At 40.6% G+C, this 21060-nt stretch overlaps 1 protein-coding gene across 6 annotated transcripts in view; it reads right to left on the reverse strand.

Moving 5' to 3' along the window:
- PRR14L (proline rich 14 like) overlaps positions 1-21060 on the reverse strand; it is a 56147-nt gene that overhangs the window by 6369 nt on the left and 28718 nt on the right. For all 6 annotated transcript variants that reach the window (XM_035017441.1, XM_035017444.1, XM_035017447.1 and 3 more), the window contains 5 exons: positions 12807-17970; positions 9045-9116; positions 8197-8368; positions 7520-7626; positions 164-235 (listed from right to left, as the gene is read on the reverse strand). In XM_035017441.1, coding sequence (XP_034873332.1) covers positions 164-235; positions 7520-7626; positions 8197-8368; positions 9045-9116; positions 12807-17970 — 5587 coding nt within the window. The remainder of the gene's footprint in view (positions 1-163; positions 236-7519; positions 7627-8196; positions 8369-9044; positions 9117-12806; positions 17971-21060) is intronic.

Below are 21060 nucleotides of genomic sequence, written 5' to 3' on the forward strand. Positions count from 1 at the left end.
ATCCTACCACCAACCCCAGTTCAAAAGCTGGGAAGTAAAAATATCAATTCATGTTATTTCCAATAACTGAACATAAAACCCTTTCTGAAGTGAAAGGATTGGAGATTTACATCGATCATTTCAGAAGCCCTCCCAGTCTATTAAGTCCTACTCATGTACCCACCTATTTGCAGGAGGAGACTTATAATTCTTATTGGTATAGATTTCTTCTAAACTAAACTCCTTTTTTTTCAACCTGAAAAGAGAACAAAATAAGTTTTGTTGTTTTTTTTTTTTTAAAGATTTTATTTATTTATTTGACAGAGAGAGACACAGTGAGAGAGGGAACACAAGGAGGGGGAGCAGGAGAGGGAGAAGCAGGCTTCCTGCCGAGCAGGGAGCCCAGTGCAGGGCTCGATCCCAGGACCCTGGGATCATGACCTGAGCCGAAGGCAGACGCCTAACGACTGAGCCACCCAGGCGCCCCCAAAATAAGTTCTTCATGCTGTTCTCTCTTAAAGATTTTATTTATTTATGAGAGGAGAGTGCGAGATCATGAGCAGGGGGAGGGGGAGGAACAGAACCCCACTGAGCAGGGAGCCTGATGCAGGACCCTGGGATCATGACCTGAGCTGAAGGCAGACTCTCAACCAACTGAGCCACCCAGACACCCCTCTCCACGCTCTCTTGAGAGAAAAGACTGCCTTCCCAACTCGATGGGCTTCTTTTCTTTCAGCCCTTCTGCAATGAGTTTTAGATGTGTCTCATGTGCACAACACATATTTCTAGGCTGCCAATTTTCAGCTTTATGAAATTTTGTCTATACTTGCTGGCAATGATATAACTGTATTTATATCTATTATCATATTTTACAGCTTCTTTTAATCCTACCTTTCCAATGTTTTTCTTCTCCTTGACTGACTCCTTACTTTCTATCCCCCCTTTCTGGCTTAGAAATTATACATTCCCCTTTTATTGGCTGGCAAGCATTTTAATAAGTATATTTAACTTGGAAACTGAAGTGCATCAATATTTTTACCCTTCTCCCAAACACAGGTCCCTGGAATTTTTAATCCCAATCAAACCCATCTCAATTTATATGTTACTCATGTTCTATTTTGTCTCCTTTTTTTAAATTTTGTAATTTATTTGGTGAAGAAACCAGGTCATTTGACCTGTGGCTTCCACAGTCTAGATTTTGATTACACCCACATAGTATCATTTAACCTATTCCTCTGACCCAAACATATGGGAAATACTACAGGTATTTCCTACAGATTGACAATTGAGATACAGAGGCATAATGAGATTTAGGTGTTTTGGTTTTTTTTTTTTTAAGAATTTTATTATTTATTTGATAGAGAAAGAGAAAGAAAGCATGAGATAGGGGAGGGTCAGAGGGAGCAGACTCCCCACCAAGCAGGGAGCCCGATGCGGGACTCGATCCCGGGACTCCAGGATCATGACCTAAGCTGAAGGCAGTCGCTTAACCAACTGAGCCATCCAGATGCCCCCAGATTTAGGTGTTTTGATAGGAAGATTTTTAGATGGTGGTGTACCTTGTGGTACCTGTTGTTGACTTTTTGGTAATATTAATAGCCACTGAAAAATGTTGATTACATTTACTACTTCTTTAGGGTCATACACGGTAATAGTCTATCACTCCTCCAATCATTAGATAGAATTCTTCTTCTTTTTCTTTCTTTATTTAATTGAGAGAGAGAGAGAGACAGCAAGAAAGGGAACATAAGCAGGGGGAGTGGGAGAGGGAGAAGCAGGCTTCCCGCTGAGCAGGGAGCCTGATGCGGGGCTTGATTCCACGACCCTGGGATCATGACCTGAGCCGAAGGCAGTCGCTTAACCAACTGAGCCAGCCAGGTGCCCCCCAAATTTTATTTTTTTATTTTTATTTTTTTAGATTTTTTAAAAATTTATTTATTTGACAGAGAGAGAGACAGCGAGAGAGGGAACACAAGCAGGGAGAGTGGGAGAGGGAGAAGGAGGCTTCCTGCTGAGCAGGGAGCCTGACCTGGGGACTCGATCCCAGGACCCCAGGATCATGACCTGAACTGAAGGAAGATGCTTAACGAATGAGCCACCTAGGCGCCCCGCCAAATTTTATTTTTAAGTGATCTTTACACCCAACATGTGGCTTGAACTTACAACCCTGAGAACAAAAGTCACATACTCTACTGACAGCCAGCCAGGTGCCCCCGTGCCCCTCCCCCCGCAAGTTTATTACTCTTAAAATGGCTACTCAGTTGCCCCAACAGCACTTTAGTCTTTCTTTTTACCATTGATTTGAGGGGACACCTTTGTCACATTCTAAATTTCCCTATGTATTTGTGTCTATTCCTGGACTTCCTACTTTAATTTACCAATCTGTATGCTTATGCTCTGGCACTACACTGTTCTTATTTATTAAGACTTTACAATATAGTGTAATATCTCTTGGGATTAGTACCTCTCTTATTTCATTCCTTTTCTGAATTTTCCTGGCTATTCTTGCTTCTTTATTTTTCCATATGATTGCATTAAATACAACTTTTCCATTTATTCAAATCCCTCCTTATAAGGAACAGCTCTTGGTCAAGTGAATTCTATTCAAATTTGTAGGGTATGCTGTCATGTACCAGTTATCAAATTATTGTTTTTTAGTTCAAAATGTACCCTTCAGTACCTACTCTTGTGAAAATGGAATCTTGGACTCTTAAGCATTTCTTCTTTATAGTTAAGTACGATGCTAAAAGCTTTGGCAAAAGTGGGCACTGGGGAACACTGTAGGAGGAAAAGAGTTTCTCTTCCTGGTTCTGGTAAACTTTTTTCCCTGTCATTGTGCATGTTTGTTGGGATGTCAAGGAGGGGGCATTTGGAGAGGGCTCAGCCCTAGTTGTGTGGACAGAGCATGCAGTCCCTTCAGTGCTCTGGCAACCCTAGCCTGGTGATCATGCCATATGCTTCCTGACACATATGTGACCTCCAGGCTATAAGTCTACACCCCAACTTCTTGAGGGCTGTTTCCTGTGGCCCTCCTGAAAGAAATACAACATGCTCCATGCCTTACATCCACAGTAGCACCCGCACTCTCCTTGCATGCCTGCCTGCCTCAGCTTGTCCGCACCCTGCAAAGTTGCTATTTCCTGAGTGCCTAGTTCTGGCCTTAGCAACCCAGAGCAAGCTAATGGGTTGCAACCATACCCTTTCCAACAAAGTCTAAATGCCAACCTAGGGAGGTGGCCCCTCTTCCAAGTTTGTCCTTCCTTGAGTACGTGCTCTCAGTCTTAGGGTCCCTCAGAATTCTCTGTACATCTTGTGCTTACTCTCCTATTATAGTTTAACATTTTATATTAAAGTTCCCCTATTTAAAATACTGTATAGTTTGTCTGACTAGACCGACAGACACGTGAACCCCCAAGAGCTAGCTAAATAAGGTTGCTACTAAATACCAGTGGTATTCACACTAGTATACCAGAAGACATGCCACAGAGTACATGAATACCCAGTTTTAGTGGAATCAACCTCCTAATCTTTAATTTCCTAGAACTTCTGGTCATATGTTTGAGAAGTGTCCTTGAATGATCATGCAGAGTTCTCCATTCCCACAAATTCTTTCAGAATAGCACCTATCCATCCTGAATGCTATTTCAGTATATGAATCAAATCCCTGATCTTGCTAAGTCCCCTTCAGTAATTAATGAAAGCGCAGTAAACTTGTATGGGACTGGTCTTTCCCCATTACATATAGTTGATTAAGAGAGAAGTGGCTTTAGAAATAGGGTACTTTGGCTGGTGTCAGAATATTCAGATTTCAGATATGCTGCAGAATGGGTTTGTCAGAGTGACCCTGCCTCATTTATCTCCTGATTATCATCAAACAATGCCTCCTTCAGAAGGAGGCCCTACTTAGGAAAAAGAGCTTCAAATACCAACATAGCTTGTTCATGTATTTAACTGTACCCAATGTTTCTTCCAAAACTATTCTCAATTCTCATTGACAGTCTGTTATCACTTCGAAAGAAAAGTTCCACTCAACAGTCAATTTTTCTTTTTTTAAAAGAATATAACCGAAATGTTTACTAGGACTATCAAACATTTGAAGATGAAGTATGTAAAACCCACAGACAAAAATTTTAAGTAATTTCCTTCAGTAAAGGAATAAACTTTTAAAAAAATCACATAAGGAAATATTTAATTCAATTATTTAATCTTCATTTTATTTTAGCTTATAAAATGTTATAACTTCTACCCCTGTTAACAGCAGCAAATATTACAGGATACTGCCATGCAAGTTGGTTTCATAATATATTTTTCTCCTACATTAAATATTGAAGCAATCCTAAGATTTACATAAATTAATAGGTTTATTTCTGATTTTTTACATGACTCTTAATTGTTCCTAAAAGTCCAATAACGTTGTTTGATTCATATATGCATACACATTTACTGAAGCAATATTATGCTTTCTACCATACTTCTCACTTCATAATTTATTATTCTAACTACACATTACATTGGTTTATTACAAATCCAGTAATGAGAAACAGCATTACCATGTTGTTTTAATAATGTGCTATTAAAATAAATTTTTATTTATATTTGTTACATGATTTTAATTTTGACTTATGGCTTTTACAAATTTACCTTATAAGATGTGTTCCATAATTTATTTCTCAACGGTTTGTATGATTTTCATAAGTGCGAATTAACACATTTACTTGAGTTGGAAAACAAAAGTTAGGAAGTAAGAATGATTTGGCTGATGGGCTTGAATGATAAAAGCTGCCTTTGCCAATTAAGTTATATGTCAAGGGGTGGGGGAATGTACAAAATGGGTGAAGGGGAGTGAGAGATTAGGGCTTTCCGTTATGGAATGAGTAGGTACAGCATAGGGAATATAGTCAACGGTATTATAAAAGCATTGTATGGTGACAAATGGTAGTTACACCTGTCGTGAGCACAGCATAATGTATAGTCTTGTTGAATCACAATATTGTACATGTGAAACTAATGTAACATTGTGTCAAGTATATTAAAAAAAAAAGTTGTATGTCAAAGCTTTTCCATAAATTTAATGCACTAAATCAACAACTTCAAGGTTTTTTGACAAAAGAGGATGTGAATAAAAGCATTTTATTATTAGGTATCTTAGGCTAAAGTTTGTTAAAAATCTTATTTTTTCAACCTCTTTCACTATATTGATTTAAATAAAGTATCTTTAAGTGAAAGACCAGCATACAAATTATTGGGCATCTGACACTTACTGGTCAGATCTTTTTGGTGTGTTGCTCATACAATGAGATACTCACTGCTTCGATGCCTGGTAACAGAACCTATGTGAGTCAGCATTTTTCAATCCTTTGCTTTCAAAAAAAATTAGGCAGTAAATCATTAAATATAATTTGATGATAGATCACTGTGATTTTTTGGCATATTACTTGAAAGAAGTTCAAAGGACTGAATGTCATTACAATATTAAAACTCTCTCCACTCCCAACTACGTATTTATAATAAAAAGGTTTTTTTAGAACTTATATCTACATATAAATGCAAGACAGAATACATTTGATTCTGAATCCTATTTCTTTCTTTTTTTTTTTTTTTTTAATATTTATTTATTTGACACAGAGTAAACACAAGCAGGGGGAGCGGCAGGCAGAGGGAGAAGCAGACTCCCCGCTGAGCAGGGAGCCCGATGTGGGACTCGATCCAGGGACTCCAGGATCATGACCTGAGCTGAAGGCAGACGCTTAACCGACGGAGCCACCCAGGTGCCCCTGAATCCTATTTCATTCTAAGAATAAGTACTATTCAACCTAGGAAATTTCTCTTATAAAGACATATGGTAGGATGATCAATAAAAGAACTGTAATATAAAATATATTAAGACAAAAACCATGTGGGAAAAGTAGAACGTCAATTATGATCACAGTAATAATTATTGCATTTGTGTTGTGTGAAGCAATATAATAGGTACAGTACACATTTTTTTCCTCAAGTGGACTGTACAGCAGTCTTAAGTGTTGGGAATTCTTACTACACTTTACAGACACATTCCTGAAGCTCAGGAGGGTCCAATAACTTACCCTGGGGTTACTTAAGGGACTACTGTTAGGCTTCTATTTGCCAATGAGAAATGAAGGAGTGAAATCCACCACAAGTAAATGTAACTCTGGAGATCTTTTTTTTTTTTTTAATTGTATCTATTTTTTTTTTAAAGATTTTATTTATTTATTTATTTATTTATTTATTTATTTATTTATTTTTAAGATTTTATTTATTTATTTGAGACAGAGAGAATGAGAGAGAGAGAGCACATGAGAGGGGGGAGGATCAGAGGGAGAAGCAGGCTCCCTGCCGAGCAGGGAGCCCGATGCGGGACTCGATCCAGGGACTCCAGGATCATGACCTGAGCCGAAGGCAGTCGCTTAACCAACTGAGCCACCCAGGCGCCCTATTTATTTATTTAAAGATTTTTTATTTATTTATCTGAGAGAGAGAATGGGAGACAAGAGAGCATGAGAGGGGGAGGATCAGAGGGAGAAGCAGACTCCCCGCCGAGCAGGGAGCCCGATGCGGGACTCGATCCCGGGGCTCCAGGATCATGACCTGAGCCGAAGGCAGTCGCTTAACCAACTGAGCCACCCAGGCGCCCCAGATTTTATTTATTTATTTGACAGAGAGAGACACAGTGAGAGAGGGAACACAAGCATGGGGAGTGGGAGAGGGAGAAGCAGACCTCCTGCAGAGCAGGGAGCCCGATGAGGGGCTCGATCCCAGGACCCTGGGATCATGACCTGAGCCGAAGGCAGATGCCTAACGACTGAGCCACCCAGGCGCCCCGAACTCTGGAGATCTTTTATAAAATGTTTGTATTTTCATAGTGTGTCTGGGTAATGTATAGTACATCAAATACATAATTTGGTAATCCTTTTTTTCTTTCCACTTCCCTTTTTAGGGTTAGCAATTATGTCTGTCATAAAAAATAAACCTTTAGAAACCAAGTTTTTAAAGGCCATGAGATAGACCATAGCATGCATCTGGTATTTTCTTAAAAAAAGAGAGAAAAAAAATTAAACTTCTTTCCCTCATGACATTAGGCCCCTTGTCAATTTTGCACCAGAATGTTGTGAGCTTGGGCTGTGGGTTTGGGTAAAAACTGGGTGAGAGAGAAACCACCTGAGCCATGCGACTGACACCATGGCCTAACACAGGTGTCTTAACCACTGAGCTTTGGCATCCTCACCTAAACCTGGGGGTGACAATGGTGCTGACCTCCCAGCACCACTAGGGGACGAACAGACTATGTACACAAAGGGACAGCATAATATCTGGCATAGTGAGCTTGATAAAAATGATTAAGAATGCAGAACAATATCCCTGGCACATAAATCTCTGGTCATATTATCAATTAATTCTTTTGGATAAATTCCTAGAAGTATAATAAATAGCTCAGAGTATATGACCACTTAAAAGGTCATTATATTCTATCAAACAATTTTCCAAAAAATGTGAACCTATGTGTATTAGAGAAGGAGCTCACCTTTTGGGTCGAGGAAGGCCCATGGGGGTAAGATTAGGGTCTGGCTTAGGAATGGTTTTCCGGATACGAATCTGTGAGACTTTCTTTGGCCTCTTCTCTGGCTCAGCCTATTTTTAAAGATTAAGAAGAAAGATGGTCAAGTTAGAAGACATTTTAAATACATAAAGTCCTTTTTCTTGACACTCTAAGATTTTGCTTCCTCAGTTTACAGTTGACTCTAACTCATAGTTTATGACAAAGCTCTACTTACTCCTGCTGACAGTGTTCTCAGCAACCACTCCCTTTATATTGTTAGAAGAGAATCTACACATTCAGCTCAGATATTGAGATAAGCAATATGAAAGCCTGTTAACTGTTGGGAGACAGAGAGAGACTGCAAAATGAAGAATACCATTGTTCACTCATCTTTGAATGCAAGCAGCTCTTTGGTCCAACTCTCTAAATACTGTTAAATGCTACTGTCAAGAAAAAAGTTTCTGGAAAACAATGCAGACTAAGAGATCCAGAGTAGCCTTCAGTGGCCAAGCAGAAAAACTCCTGCCCTGGTAATTTCCAGCAATCAGCTGAAGGTAACAGTGATAAGCAAAGACACACAGGGGCCTGTGTGTACCCATCATGTGATCTTTGGTCCTCGATGGACACTTCCAGTATTGCCCTCGACTCTATCAGCACTTTACCTCTTTCTGTTCTGGAGGGCTGCTCTGTGGATGGGGGCATGCCGCTGCCACAGTATCCAGCTCATCAAATTCAGGAACTTGGAACTCGGAGGCTGAAAGCAAGAGCTTGCTGACAGCTGAGTCTGTTACCAAGCAAGACTTTGGTACCAAGGCAGGGAATGGAGGCTCTAGTCTAGCACCATGAAAAGAAAAACAGAGAAGGAAAATATGAGACGGGTTTCACTTTCTCCCTTGGCACATTCAACTTCCTAACAACATACTAAGGTTGAAGATCTTCCCTTTTTCCAGCAATGACGTTTCCAGCCAACCTGTTCTCTAGTTATTTCTGGACACAGCCTGTGTCTATATATTTAAAAAATTAAAAGGATGTGGTCCATCCATTTCATTGGTGTAGAGAAGTTTTATAAGGAAAAATGTAAAAAGGAAGAGACTTTTTGGAGGAAAAAGGCATTTAGTGAACTGAACAAATGAACTGTGCTCAATGAGATCGATCCCATCAAGGCAATGAAGCTGGCTCTATGACCAAGAGATAGCTTGAGAGGGAACTTGTGGTACAAAGAGCTGGCTAGTGATTTTGACTCTTTTTCAATAAATGGTACTGATTACACATCCTTAGTCACTACTTATGATAAAACGCATCTAAATCTCGGATCAGGTTTGGAAGGAAAACAGACGTCAGAATCATGCTATGCTCAACCCACACCATCCGCTAGCGCGCCCTCTCAGGTTCTGTGTTCACTTGCACATTCACTCTTCCTCTCTGTCTGTCTCTCTCTCTCACACACTCACACACTCACACACACTGCAAGCCGCAAGCCCTTATGTAGCAGGCGCTGCTGGAGGCTTACCTCATCTGACTGCCACTGGTATTATAAGTAGCTTCCATGCCTGGAAGAGGCACATACGGTAACATGGTGTGGCTGAAGTGAAGCAAAAGTACAAAAGCAACAGGTTAGGGCAGTGGAACAACAGGGAAATTTTGATGCCACTGATGGCACATGATATTCAATGGGGCCCTAGGAAGACAAGAAATGTCAGTCACTCAGAAAGAAGAAAAAGCCCTCCAGTCCTGAGCATTACATTTATGTGCCCACCACTGGAGTGGAGGCAGGCTGACGGAAGATTCTTTTCTAACTTATATGGAAAGAAGGTAGAGAGAGGAATAAAGAGAGGACAGTAAGAGAAAGGAGGGGAACAAGAATGGCTTTGAGTCTTACAGCTTCTTTTGTTGAATATATATCTTAAAGATTTCAAAATATAATTCACAGATAAAAAAATCTTGTATTATTTTTTTTTAAGATTTTATTTATTTATTTGACAGAGAGACACAGTGCGAGAGAGGGAACACAAGCAGGGGGAGTGGGAGAGGGAGAAGCAGGCTTCCCGCCGAGCAGGGAGCCCGATGCGGGGCTCGATCCCAGGATCCCGGGATCATGACCTGAGCTGAAGGCAGACGCTAAATGACTGAGCCACCCAGGTGCCCCACAAATCTTGTATTATTCATCTCTTTATTAATGCCATTAAAATAAAGCCTAATTTCTATATCCTTAAAGAAGATTATGAAGAAACCTTATTTTCTTTAAAGCCAAGTTGCACATAAAACATGGTTATGTAGAAGAAAACCATTAATAGAGTTAACTCCTTTGTAATTAAGCTTTTATTTGTATAGATGAAGCAATGGTATTCATCACTTATAGATACATCAATAAATGAAGGTGGAGAGCTTTTTAATGCCTCTCAAAGTAAAACCTGTATCAGTTTCTACCAAATTTGGAACACAGTACAGGTTTAATCAATGAGCGGTTTGTATGATGACCATAAAAACAATCCACCTCCTCTTAGAAGTAGTAGATTTGCTCAATGTCTAGAAAACAAAGACAATTCAGATTTTTAGAAGGTTTAGCACTAACTACTTCAGGATTCCCTGACTGGTACTGATAAAAGGAAAGAGGCAGGGTGTACACTGGAGAAGGAGCTGACCAAATCAGAAATCAGAAGACCCTGCATCTAGGTCTAGCTCAGCTGAAACACTAACCTGATCTGGGTTAGAAAAAACCATGTGCCTCAAGCTCATCATCTATAAAAACAGCAAAAAAGAAGCCCATTCAACTTTCATTAGAGAGTGCTGAAGGTTCAAATAAGAAAATCCTTTGGGGGTGCCTGGCTGCCTCAGTCAGACGAGCAGGCAGCTCTTGATCTTAGGGTCATGAGTTCAAGCCCCACATTGGGTGTAGATTAAATAAATAAAACTTAAAAAAAAAATCCTATGGGGCGCCTGGGTGGCTCAGTTGGTTGAGCGTCTGACTTTGGCTCGGGTCATGATCCCGGGGTCCTGGGATCGAGCCCCACATCAGGCTCCATGCTCAGCGGAGAGCCTGCTACTCTCTCTCCCTCTGCTGCTCCCCTTGCTTGTGCACTTCCTCTCTTTCTCTCTCTGTTAAAAAAAAAAAAAAAAAAATCCAACAGAAACATAATTTAATATTTGTTAAGTCCTGCTTTATTGGGTTACTCAATTTATCATGCTTAATATTTCTAAGTGTGTTTAGAAAAACAGCAAACTTCCAAACTTAAAGTCAAGGCATATGATAACGCACTTCTAGAGCCAAGAAGAAGGAAAAGTCCCTAGAAACACCCCCCACCCCAACATTCCACTTGAATTAAATTAAAATAAAAAGAATAAAATAAAATGCTAGACATAGGAAGGAAGGCAGAGAAAAAATATTCCATGCCAGGAAACAGAAAAGTCAGGAGGGAAAAGCGTTCTGGATAAAGAAAAAGGGCCAAAGGCCGCACGTCTTCACAGGGTGCAACAAAGAACTGGCCTATATTTGAACCTCAGGCATGAACACAGCATAGAGAAGGTAAGACAATTTAAAGCTGCATGTCAGACACTGAGCAGAGCGTGGTTATGCGGTTCTAGAGGTATACTGACAAACCAGACAAAGTAAAAGCAGTATACTATGATTTAAAGCAATGTGTGTCGGGGGCGCCTAGGTGGCTCAGTCAGTTAAGCGTCTGCCTTCGGCTCTGGTCATGATCTCAGGGAGGGTCCTGGGATCGAGCCCCACGTCGGGCTCCCTGCTCAGTGGAGCATCTGCTTCTTCCTCTCCCTCTGCACACTTCCTGCTGTGCTCTCTCTCGCTATCTTTCTCTTAAACAAATAAATAAAATCTTTGAAAAAAATAAAACAATTTGATTCATTCCAATGTATTTTTTGTGACTACACTGTAAGAACATTTTTCTATTAACTACAGGACAAGTACTTCGAAGATCATTCATCTCTCAATTTCCATCAGCCACATTCAGGTTCTGCGGTGTCTTTCTGAAACCCTTTGATTTAGTTTTCTGCTAAGACGGTCAGGGAACTTTGTAATATGCACCAGACAGTGTTTTAGTGACACAGAATGATTCTGCATAAGAGACTGCACAGACACATGAAGAACAAGGCCTCTCCCTAATTTTATGGCTTTGCTGGTGTTGAATTTTTAAACTATAGCAATGATGAGGGCCAATTTAAAAAAATTTCAGTTTCTGTTTATTTGAGGGATTACAAATAGGAGGATTTATTATGTCTGAGACAGATCCTTAGGATATAATTCTCTAATTCTTTCTCCTCTTATTTCCAATAAGGAGGTAAAATGAGGGGCACCTGGGTGGCTCAGTTAAGCATCCAACTCTCAATTTCAGCTCAGGTCATGACCTCAGGGTTGTGGGATTGAGCCCTGTGTAGGGCACTGCACTCAGCAGGGAGTCTGCTGAGATTTTTCTCTATCACCCTCTTGCCCCCCCCCACTCTAACATAAATAAATGAAAACTTAAAAAAAAAAGGTAAAATGATATTGGTGAAATTATTTTCAACTATTCTAAGTGGTCAAACCACTCTTCTCTAGCTCACTTAAAATTCTATAAATTGTACAACTATAGTATGTAAGTGTCAATCTTTGAAGCCTCTCTGCTCCAGAGAGAAATCCAAAGGTTCATGAACTAGATTTGGTGATACCTACATAATTAGTTTATTTACTTAAGAAGTATTTATTCTGGGGGTGCCTAGGTGGCTCAGTCGGTTAAGTGTCTGCCTTCGGCTCAGTTCATGATCCTGGAGTCCTGAGACTGAGCCCTGCATTGGGCTCCCCACTCAGTGGAGAGCTTGCTTCTCCCTCTCCCTGCCGCTCCCCCTGCTGTGCTCTCTCTCTCTGTCAAATAAATAAATAACATCTTAAAAAAAAAGTACTTATTCTGTATCCTTTATACATCAAACACCGAAGTAGTTGCTGACTGTATAATACTTTGTCAATAAGATATAGTTAGAAGCCATTATTTGTCACTATTTATAAGTCTTTGACGTGTAATGGCGTTCTTTGGAAGGCGAGGGCATGGGTAGAAAAGAAGAGATTCAAAAGATTTGATGGTTTGCGAATGACATGGACAAAACATAGAATGGTAAAAATACAGGGGTAGATTCTGCAGGAAAATTAGAGGGGTCTACACTCAAGACTTACAGCTACATTTTCTCAGCAGAGATTTGTCAAGGTAAACGGAAAATGCAGACACAGAAACTCTAAATAGCCCTCAACTTTCCCCAGAGGTTGAAAAGCAAACACGGATTTTACCTGCTCGTGGTGCTCAGAGTCGGCTGCCGCTTGCCGTGAGTGGAATGAAGAGGAGAGATTCCGAAGGGGCAGGCAGAAGGCCCATGCTGGCTCCAAATGGATAGCACTCGGCCCACCGAGTAGGGAAGAGAACAGAAGACCTTGTCTGCTATGGAGGCTGGAGATCTTAACCCTTTTAAGCCCTGTGTAAACTGGGTCATGAAGAGCCTCTGCATGGTAGGCATGTGACTAGAGAAGCTCCGTTTTTTTGTCCAGATTCGGTAACATCCAGGAGAACAAAGTGCTAGAAGTGTGTGAAGGCCAAGAACAGAGCAGCCTGCTCTGGTCTGGACTATGGCAGTGCCTCCATAGTCTTGGAGAGGACCTGGAGACTGTGAAGGAGCCTGGGCACATGCCTGACCATGGAGGCCAGTGTCTTCCCTGAATGTGGCCATCCCAGGACAACTGTGGGACAAGAAGAAAGAAAAGGTCCACTTGGGAGGCTGAGACAGGCACCTGGGGGCCTCTCCTAAGGTGAGCCTGGCTGGAGCACAGTGCTCAGGAAAAGTCCTTGGGGACTCGGTCATGCACTCAGAGCCCGATTTCATGTGAAAAGATACCGGGAAAATTTCGGAACCAAACAGCAGTGATGGCACCTTGTTGCTCAAATCTATGAAGCTCATTTTGATGGCTTCTAGCGAATAAAGTGCCAAGGGCTTACTGTTGGGTCTCTTATCCCATCCACTAGCTGCCAAATATGGATTTAGCTGCATTGTATTGTATGAAAAGCCATCCAGAAGCCTTTTGTATCTGAGCCGCTTGTAGCTTTTAGCCACTGGAAGAAGTTCCGAGGAACAACGCCGGTATCTTAGTTTCTGGGTCTTTGTGGCTGGGACCAGTTTGGAGGCGAGAATGGACAGCTTGCTGAGTAAGGCTGATTCTTTGGTAGGCTTCCTAACATTCAGGCTCCTCAAGGGATGGCACGGAGTCACCTTCTGCTTTGGTATGTGGCTCATTAAGCTCCTGGCTGGTTCTGTTCCGGGTTCCGATTGTGCGGGTGCAGGCACAGCACACGAACTGAGAAATCGGTGTGCTTTTGTGGGGATGGTTTCAGAGGAACTCTTTAAAAAGGCAGAACTTCTGATTTTACTTATTTTTTTCCCCATCTTGAGTTGCTCCTGACAGGAAACTTTCTTACATGTTCGATGGGGCTGCTTCTTTAAGGGAAGCACTCTTTTCTGGTGTGAAGTGTTCCCAAAGGCACCGTGTATTTCACCACACCCAGCAGAGTTGGGGTCTTGTGCTTTCTGAGGGGCAACACGAAGGCAAGGGCCTGTGTACGACTCCATGGCCCTTTTTAATGGATCCTCCAACTTTCGGAACTGTGCAGCACCGCCGCCCGTGGCCAGCTGTGCCAGGGTGATTTTCTTCATCATGGTGGACTCACCTTTGCAATACTTGGCTTGGTTCTTATCTTTCAGCTCATCTGGTAAAATGTCAGATGATGTACATTGTTCCAATATCGTGTATGCTTCTTTTTGATGGATATATTCCTCTTCATTCTGCAACATGTAGTCCAAAGCCCTCTGCCTTTGTTGCTCTTCAAGATCAGCAAGCATCCTCTGGGATTTAGAATGGGACTGAAAAATCTCTCTTCCTTTATCACCATGACCAGCCTCTCTGGTAATCATCTCCTCAGACTCTTCCCTGACAGTTACGTGACCCATGGGTCCCCTCTGATGTTCTTCAGTTTTTTCTCCTCTCAACTTAGTTTCTGTTTCCATTGTCAAAGGCAAATTTTGCATACCAATGTCTATTCTGACTCCTTTACCAGAATTACTCCCATCCCCTGGTTCTCCTTCCTTCTTCTCAAGCAGGACTGTGTGGTGCTCCACGTTTTCACAAAGCATTTCACCATCTTTCGGTTTAAAAAGATTTTTCAGGTCAGTTTCTTCACTATTAACATTACTTTCTGAATTTTTGTGAGAAGACAGATATGAAGGCATTATCTCAATGGATTTCAGGCTCCCTACAGGAACAGGGTTCTCATTTGGGCATCCAGAAGACAGCAACTCTTTTGAGGAACTTCCAAAGGTATTGTCCTTGTCAAACTCAGAAATTATTTCCAGTCTTGATCCTTCGATCATTCCTTTTGTTTCTCTAAGGGATGCTTCTTTAACTAGCTGTTCATGATGACTATAATCTAAGGACACATTTACTCTACCCAATGTTCTTATATTTGGTTCATGATCTGCAATAGACTCTAGCTCATGGGCACAAGAGTCTGTACACATTTCCATTTCACAATCTTTTAATGATCTGCATACTTTCTCTTCACATGATTTTTTAATTTCCAGAGGCTCCCCTGTAGAGGAAGTAGCATCTGGGAAATCTGAGTCCTGGCCAATCATTTTGATAAATGCAGCACTCAGTTCTCTTCTCTGAGAAAGAGTACTCACTGAGGTTTCCTGTAATGTCAGTCCATCTTGCCCTGCACCACCGTCAAGGGTACTAGATGCTCTTAAGTCTAACATGCCTTCTGTAGACTCATTACTGCAGTTCGTGTAGATGATGTCTACCATGCCATCTGTGGACTCCTCACAAACAGAAATATGTTCAGAGTCTCCTTTCAAATCGCCTTTCTTTGAACTACCACTGGACAATGGGTTGTTACTGGCTGAACTAACTAGCAGATCCTTTTGGTTGTGGCTTACCTCTCTGTTAGGTTCTGTGACAGTCTCTCTCTTGTCACCATCTAGTGTCTCCTTAGCTGGTTTATCTTCATTTCTGCCTTCATCTGGTCTATTTTGGTTACTCTGGCAGTCAAGGACTTTATCTGTTTTCTGATCAAGAGTTTCAACTGCTTGGCTTATGCTTTTGAAACTGGAGAGCATAACAGTTAGAGACTGGTCCAACAATTTTTCAGGGCTTGGAATGTTTGCAGATAAGTTTAGTTCTGATGTGACACAGTCAGAGATGTTATACTTGCAAAACACAGTCTCTTTAGGTACATCCTGTTCCTTTCCTTCCAACCATTCCTCACTGGGCTGGGTGTGACTGGTGGTGGGAATGGTCTTGTCTGAAGCTTCACTATTTAATACGCTTCCTGGCATTTCATTTCGCATCTTATCTCCTGGGAGGCTGCCTTTAGTTTCTTCCTCAGCAAGTTCACTTCCCTCTGATGTGTAACTCACTTTATGCGTGCTACTTTCTGTGGAGTCTTCTCTTCCTTGGGAGTGGTGATTGCTGTGCTGAAATGCATCTTCACACTTGGTCATCAAAGAGTTTTCAACTTTTGGGATGATTCTGCTGGACTCAAAAGCAGCATAAGCAGAACACACGCTCTTTTCTTGCGCATTTTTATTTACACAATGACAGCTAGAGAGATCCTGAGATTGAACACTTTGACATTCCATAACAGAGACCTCTTGAGGCAAGCCTGCTGCTTCTTTCTTGCTTGAGAGAAGTCTGGAAGGTAGATCGACTATTCCAGAATCAGCCAGTTCGTTTTTCCTTTCTAGGCTTCCTGGTTTGATGTTTAAGGTGGGGTTGTTTGAAGAGGCACCACAGGATTTGTCACCTGATGGAGCGATGTCTTTCATTTTTGTCTTCATGGGAACAGTTTGGGTATGAGCAATGACATCTGCTCCATCCTCTAATGGAGGGTGATGGCTCTGTTGGGAATCCTCGCTTGTTGCTAAAGGCATCTCTTTGTTAGCTGGCAACTTCGCGTGGTCTTGAGAATTAAGGGGCACTTGATTTAAAACACATTCACTTTCTATTTTGTTTAAAACCAGTTCATTGGTACAAGGAAGTTTATTCATCTCACAGGCTATGTTCTGTTCATCTAAATGTGAACTATCATCCTGTGCGGTCTGTATAGCTTGTTCTGACTCAGGTTTGTAATCAAATTCTAGGGATGGTGGTAACTGAGCAATATCTTTCTTGGGTTTTGATATCTCATTCATAAGACTTATCTGGTCCTCACGCTTTAAACTCACAAGGGATTTTCTTTCAATCAGAAATTCATTATAGGATGCTTCACTTAACTGGGTGTCGTCTTCCAGATTTCTCTGGGAGCGGAATGAGTTAGAGTCTTTACTGTAAATCTTTTCAGTTACCATATTGGCCTTTATAGTGGTTGTCTGTTCTGGCTCTTCAATCTGCATTAAGGAGGAAAAACTGCTCTCTTCAGAGTGTCTGCCTGAATGGCTCATATCAGTAGAAGTTTCTCTATGGTCCTCATGGTTTGTCAAGCTACCCTGAATGTCTAAAGTGATTTTCAGATAATTTTTTTTTAACATTACTTCTGTGGCTTCAGTGAAAGAACCAGGCACTGAAGAACTAGGGCTGTCTGTATGGATACTGCCTTGAACACAAGAGTTACCATGGATATTCTCTTTGGGGGCGGCAACAGTCTCTTTTTCACCAGGACAATGACCACTAGCATCCTCTTCTGGTTGCCTGGCATTAACAAGAAAGAGTTCCCCTCTTTCACTCCTGGGGTTCAAAAACTGTTCATTTTCTTTTCTAGTAGCCACGTTCTTGCTTTGACCATCTCCATCAAAACAGGAATTGTCTGTCTTTTCAGCAGATCCCTTTGGCAAGCCATCACCTTCAAAACCACTTGTTTCTAAGGATGGTGTCCTGGATTCTGGACCAGACAAACTTGAGAAATATGAAATGCCAGAGTTTTCTTCTAAGGGTTCTACAACAACTACATTTCTCGTGGCTTTGGGACTGCCATGGGCAGAACTGTGTTTTTCATTATGGTGGCTGAGAATCTGTTGGTGATTGTCATCTGCTTCACAGACAAGGTTTAACTTACACACCTCTTCCTTCCCATTGTTCACTTTGGAAATGGCACTGCTCCCTGGTAACAATGACAACCAAGAAGGACAAGTTTTTAATTCTTCACATTCTTTTTCTTTAGAAGTTGCTTCTGTTAATCCAGGGTCCACAAAGGTTAAAGGCTCTAGGGAAACTAATGTGCTGGTTTCTGAAACCTCACCACTGGTCATGATTTTGTCTATTTCTGGGTATTCGCTGCACCCAGCTGAGAGACCTTTACTCACATTGCCATTCTTGTGTCCTTCATTATAATCCGTCTTAGTCCCATTGACCTTCATACCTTGTACTTCTTCAGTAGATTTTAGCAGAGTTCCAGTTTTAATTTGTACATTTCCTTCAGCACAAGAGAAATAAATCCAAATAAGTATGCAATCATAAAAAAATTAATCATGCAACCAATAGCAACAAAAAAGACCCAACTCAAAAAGCAAATTACAAAGTTAGTGCACTGTACCATTGGTTTTGTTCTTTTATGCAAAATATGACAGAGGGCCAAAAGTGTACTTGGCTAATTTTGAACATCTGCCTTTCTCTAAGTGTTACTTATTTAAATATACTTACTTAGCTGGACAATTGAATATGGAGATATACATGTAATCCAGAGTCTTAAGAAGCTTCCTTTCTAAAACATTAATAAAGCAGACCCACAATACAACAGCTTATATTATTCAATGACCATCTTCTTATTACTTGAATAATATTAAGTTAGTCATAAATAAATTACATAAGTAATTACATAAGTTTTACGTAAAACCTATGTAAAAGATAAATGTTTAAGTTGAATATTAGTTCTGAACTGAATTACTTACAGTAATTGCTTCCCTACAAGACTAGTCATGAGCTGGCATTTATGAAGCTGAGTGACAGATACATGTGGGTTTAGTATACTCTCCACTTTTCAATAAATTAAAATTTTTCTATTATGAAATATTAAAAAACAAAAAACCTTTTTGAGCAGAATGTAAATGCAATTCATAAAGAAGTTTTACTGTTCAGTGTCTCTGAAATTCTAGGTAAAAGATGCAGTATAAAGAAATTCCCCAAACTTGTTAGTCTACAAACAAATTTTTTATCCTTACTTTCTTTTTAGAAAACACAGTTATGCTCATACATGTGCATATGTGTATATGTGTATTTGCATGCACACAATATATAACAAAATACGAGCACTAAACAGATAAAGCTAAATGCAAATCAACCTAAAGATCATTATAATTCTCTATAATTATTCTCTAGAATATAAACTACATGAGAGTAAGGATTATGTTTGTCTCGGTCTCTCCCTTTCCCTATTGCCCAGCATAATACCCAGTACAAAACAGCACTCAATAAATCTGTGGAATTAATAAATGGTTAGGTCAAATCAACAAACACTATCAATACTGTCTTCCTAGAGCTTCCCTATCCATTTATCAACTGGTACTGAGAGCAGCAATTCTGAGAGAAGGAACAGCAACTCTGAAGGCAGGTGGGCTCTGTGATCTTACTTACCTCTCTGAGTTTCAGTTTTCTCCTTTGAAAAAGAGGGTACGAAGTACACTTACCTCAGTGCTACTTTGAGGATTAAATTAAATAATACATGTAAAACACCACCTGGTACAGTGCCTGCCATTTAAAGAAAAAGTGCTTTTCCTTTGTTCTGCTTTCTTTATCTTACTGGACCTGAGAACAGTTAAAATGATAAACTTAATAACTATGCTAGGATAGGACACAGTGTTTAAAAATACCGGGAGTCAACAAATACTAGATTGATAAATGCATACTGGATTCCACAAGCTTGCACAGATTCCAATTACTGACATATTATGGCCTTGAAATCCTAATGCCCCACACAGTATTTATCTTTTTGAAACTAGCTTACTTTCCACATCATAGCAGACAATTCTACCCTATTCATGAATTTCTAACCGCATTTACCCCAAGTGGTTTAGTGTATCTCTTCACTGGATACTATGGCACTAAGCCATTCATGTAAATTCTGGGCCTTTCCACGCTGGTCCAGCACCATCCTAGTTGAATCTTTCATTTTATCTGCTCAGGAAAACTGCAAAACTCTTCACCCATCCCCAAACTACTCACTGTGCAAGGCACTTAAGGCAAGATTCTACCTCAGTGCCCTTACCCGCTAGAAGAACAACTGTTCTCAACTTAGTTGAGAATCTTAGGGAGGAGGCAGGGGAACAGTCATTTCACAGGTAGTGTAACACTGAAGGCTGGGAGGAAAACAGGGGTTGTGTACAGCTTGAAAGCCAAAGGATACTCTACCTACTCTTTTACTTGGTTATAATTAACCACACTGACTTGGAAATCTCAAAGAATTTTAAAGGAGAGTTTGGGCAATTATATTTATTAGAAAGTTTTCTAAAGGCTATGGAATACTGACCCAGTCCTCTTCTGTAATACGGGGAGAAAGATGGTACCCACTTTGCAGGACTTGTAAAGATGAGTTAATACATGTAGAGCTCTTAGACGTGCCAGAGGCCACACTTGGTTAGGGCTAGCCACTCCTTTGGGTTCCCACTCCCTTGCACAGTATTTCTATGAAAATCTCTGCGATATTGTTTCTCAAGTATTTGTTTAATATATCACCTCCATGAGACTGGAGCTATTTGAGGGCAGAAATAGGATCTTAATGATCACTGTGGACTGAGTACCCAACACTGACCTTGGCACATAGCAGGTACATAATAGATGCTGTCTGAATGAAGAATGAGAAGGTTAGGGAAGTTGTTCAAAGTATTAGGTATACTCCATCCAGTAACTCCACTTCTGGGTATACATCTAAAGGAAATGAAATCACTATTCTGAAAAGATATCCGCACCCCCATGTTCATTCCAGCATTACTTATGGTGGGTGAGACATGGAAACAACCCTAAGTATCCACCAGTGAATGAATGGATAAAGAAAATGTGGCATATTAAAAAAAAGTATTTAGGTATACTGGAGGGTAAAATATATTCTGTGAGGTATGAGCCCATTTTTAGAAACAGGCATTTCGTGACCTCAGCTGAAGGCCCCAGATTTGTTGTTTTATAACAACAGTTTAAAAAGTGCTTATGTTTACAGGAACTGACAAACTAATCCTAAAACTCAAATGAAAATGCAAGGGACACGTAACAGCCAAAATGATCTTGAAAAAGAATAAAGATGGTAGCCCCAAACTTCCTGATTTCAAAAGCAAAGTTGCAGTAATGGACACAGTGTAGCACTGGCACAGGATGGATTTTTAATAAAGAGCAAGGATATTAGAACTGAGAATCCAGAAAGAAACTCTAACATTTATGGTCAGTCAACTGATTTTTGACAAAGGGACCAAGAAGAACAGCTTTTCAACAAATGGCACTGGGACAACTGGATATCCACATGCAAATGAATACATTTGGACCCTGTCTCACGTCATACAAAAAAATTAACTCAAAGTAG

Source organism: Mirounga leonina, unplaced genomic scaffold (assembly GCF_011800145.1).
Source record: "Mirounga leonina isolate KUSES-001 unplaced genomic scaffold, KU_Mleo_1.0 Mir_171, whole genome shotgun sequence".
In the NCBI taxonomy this organism is placed as follows: Eukaryota; Metazoa; Chordata; class Mammalia; order Carnivora; family Phocidae; genus Mirounga; species Mirounga leonina.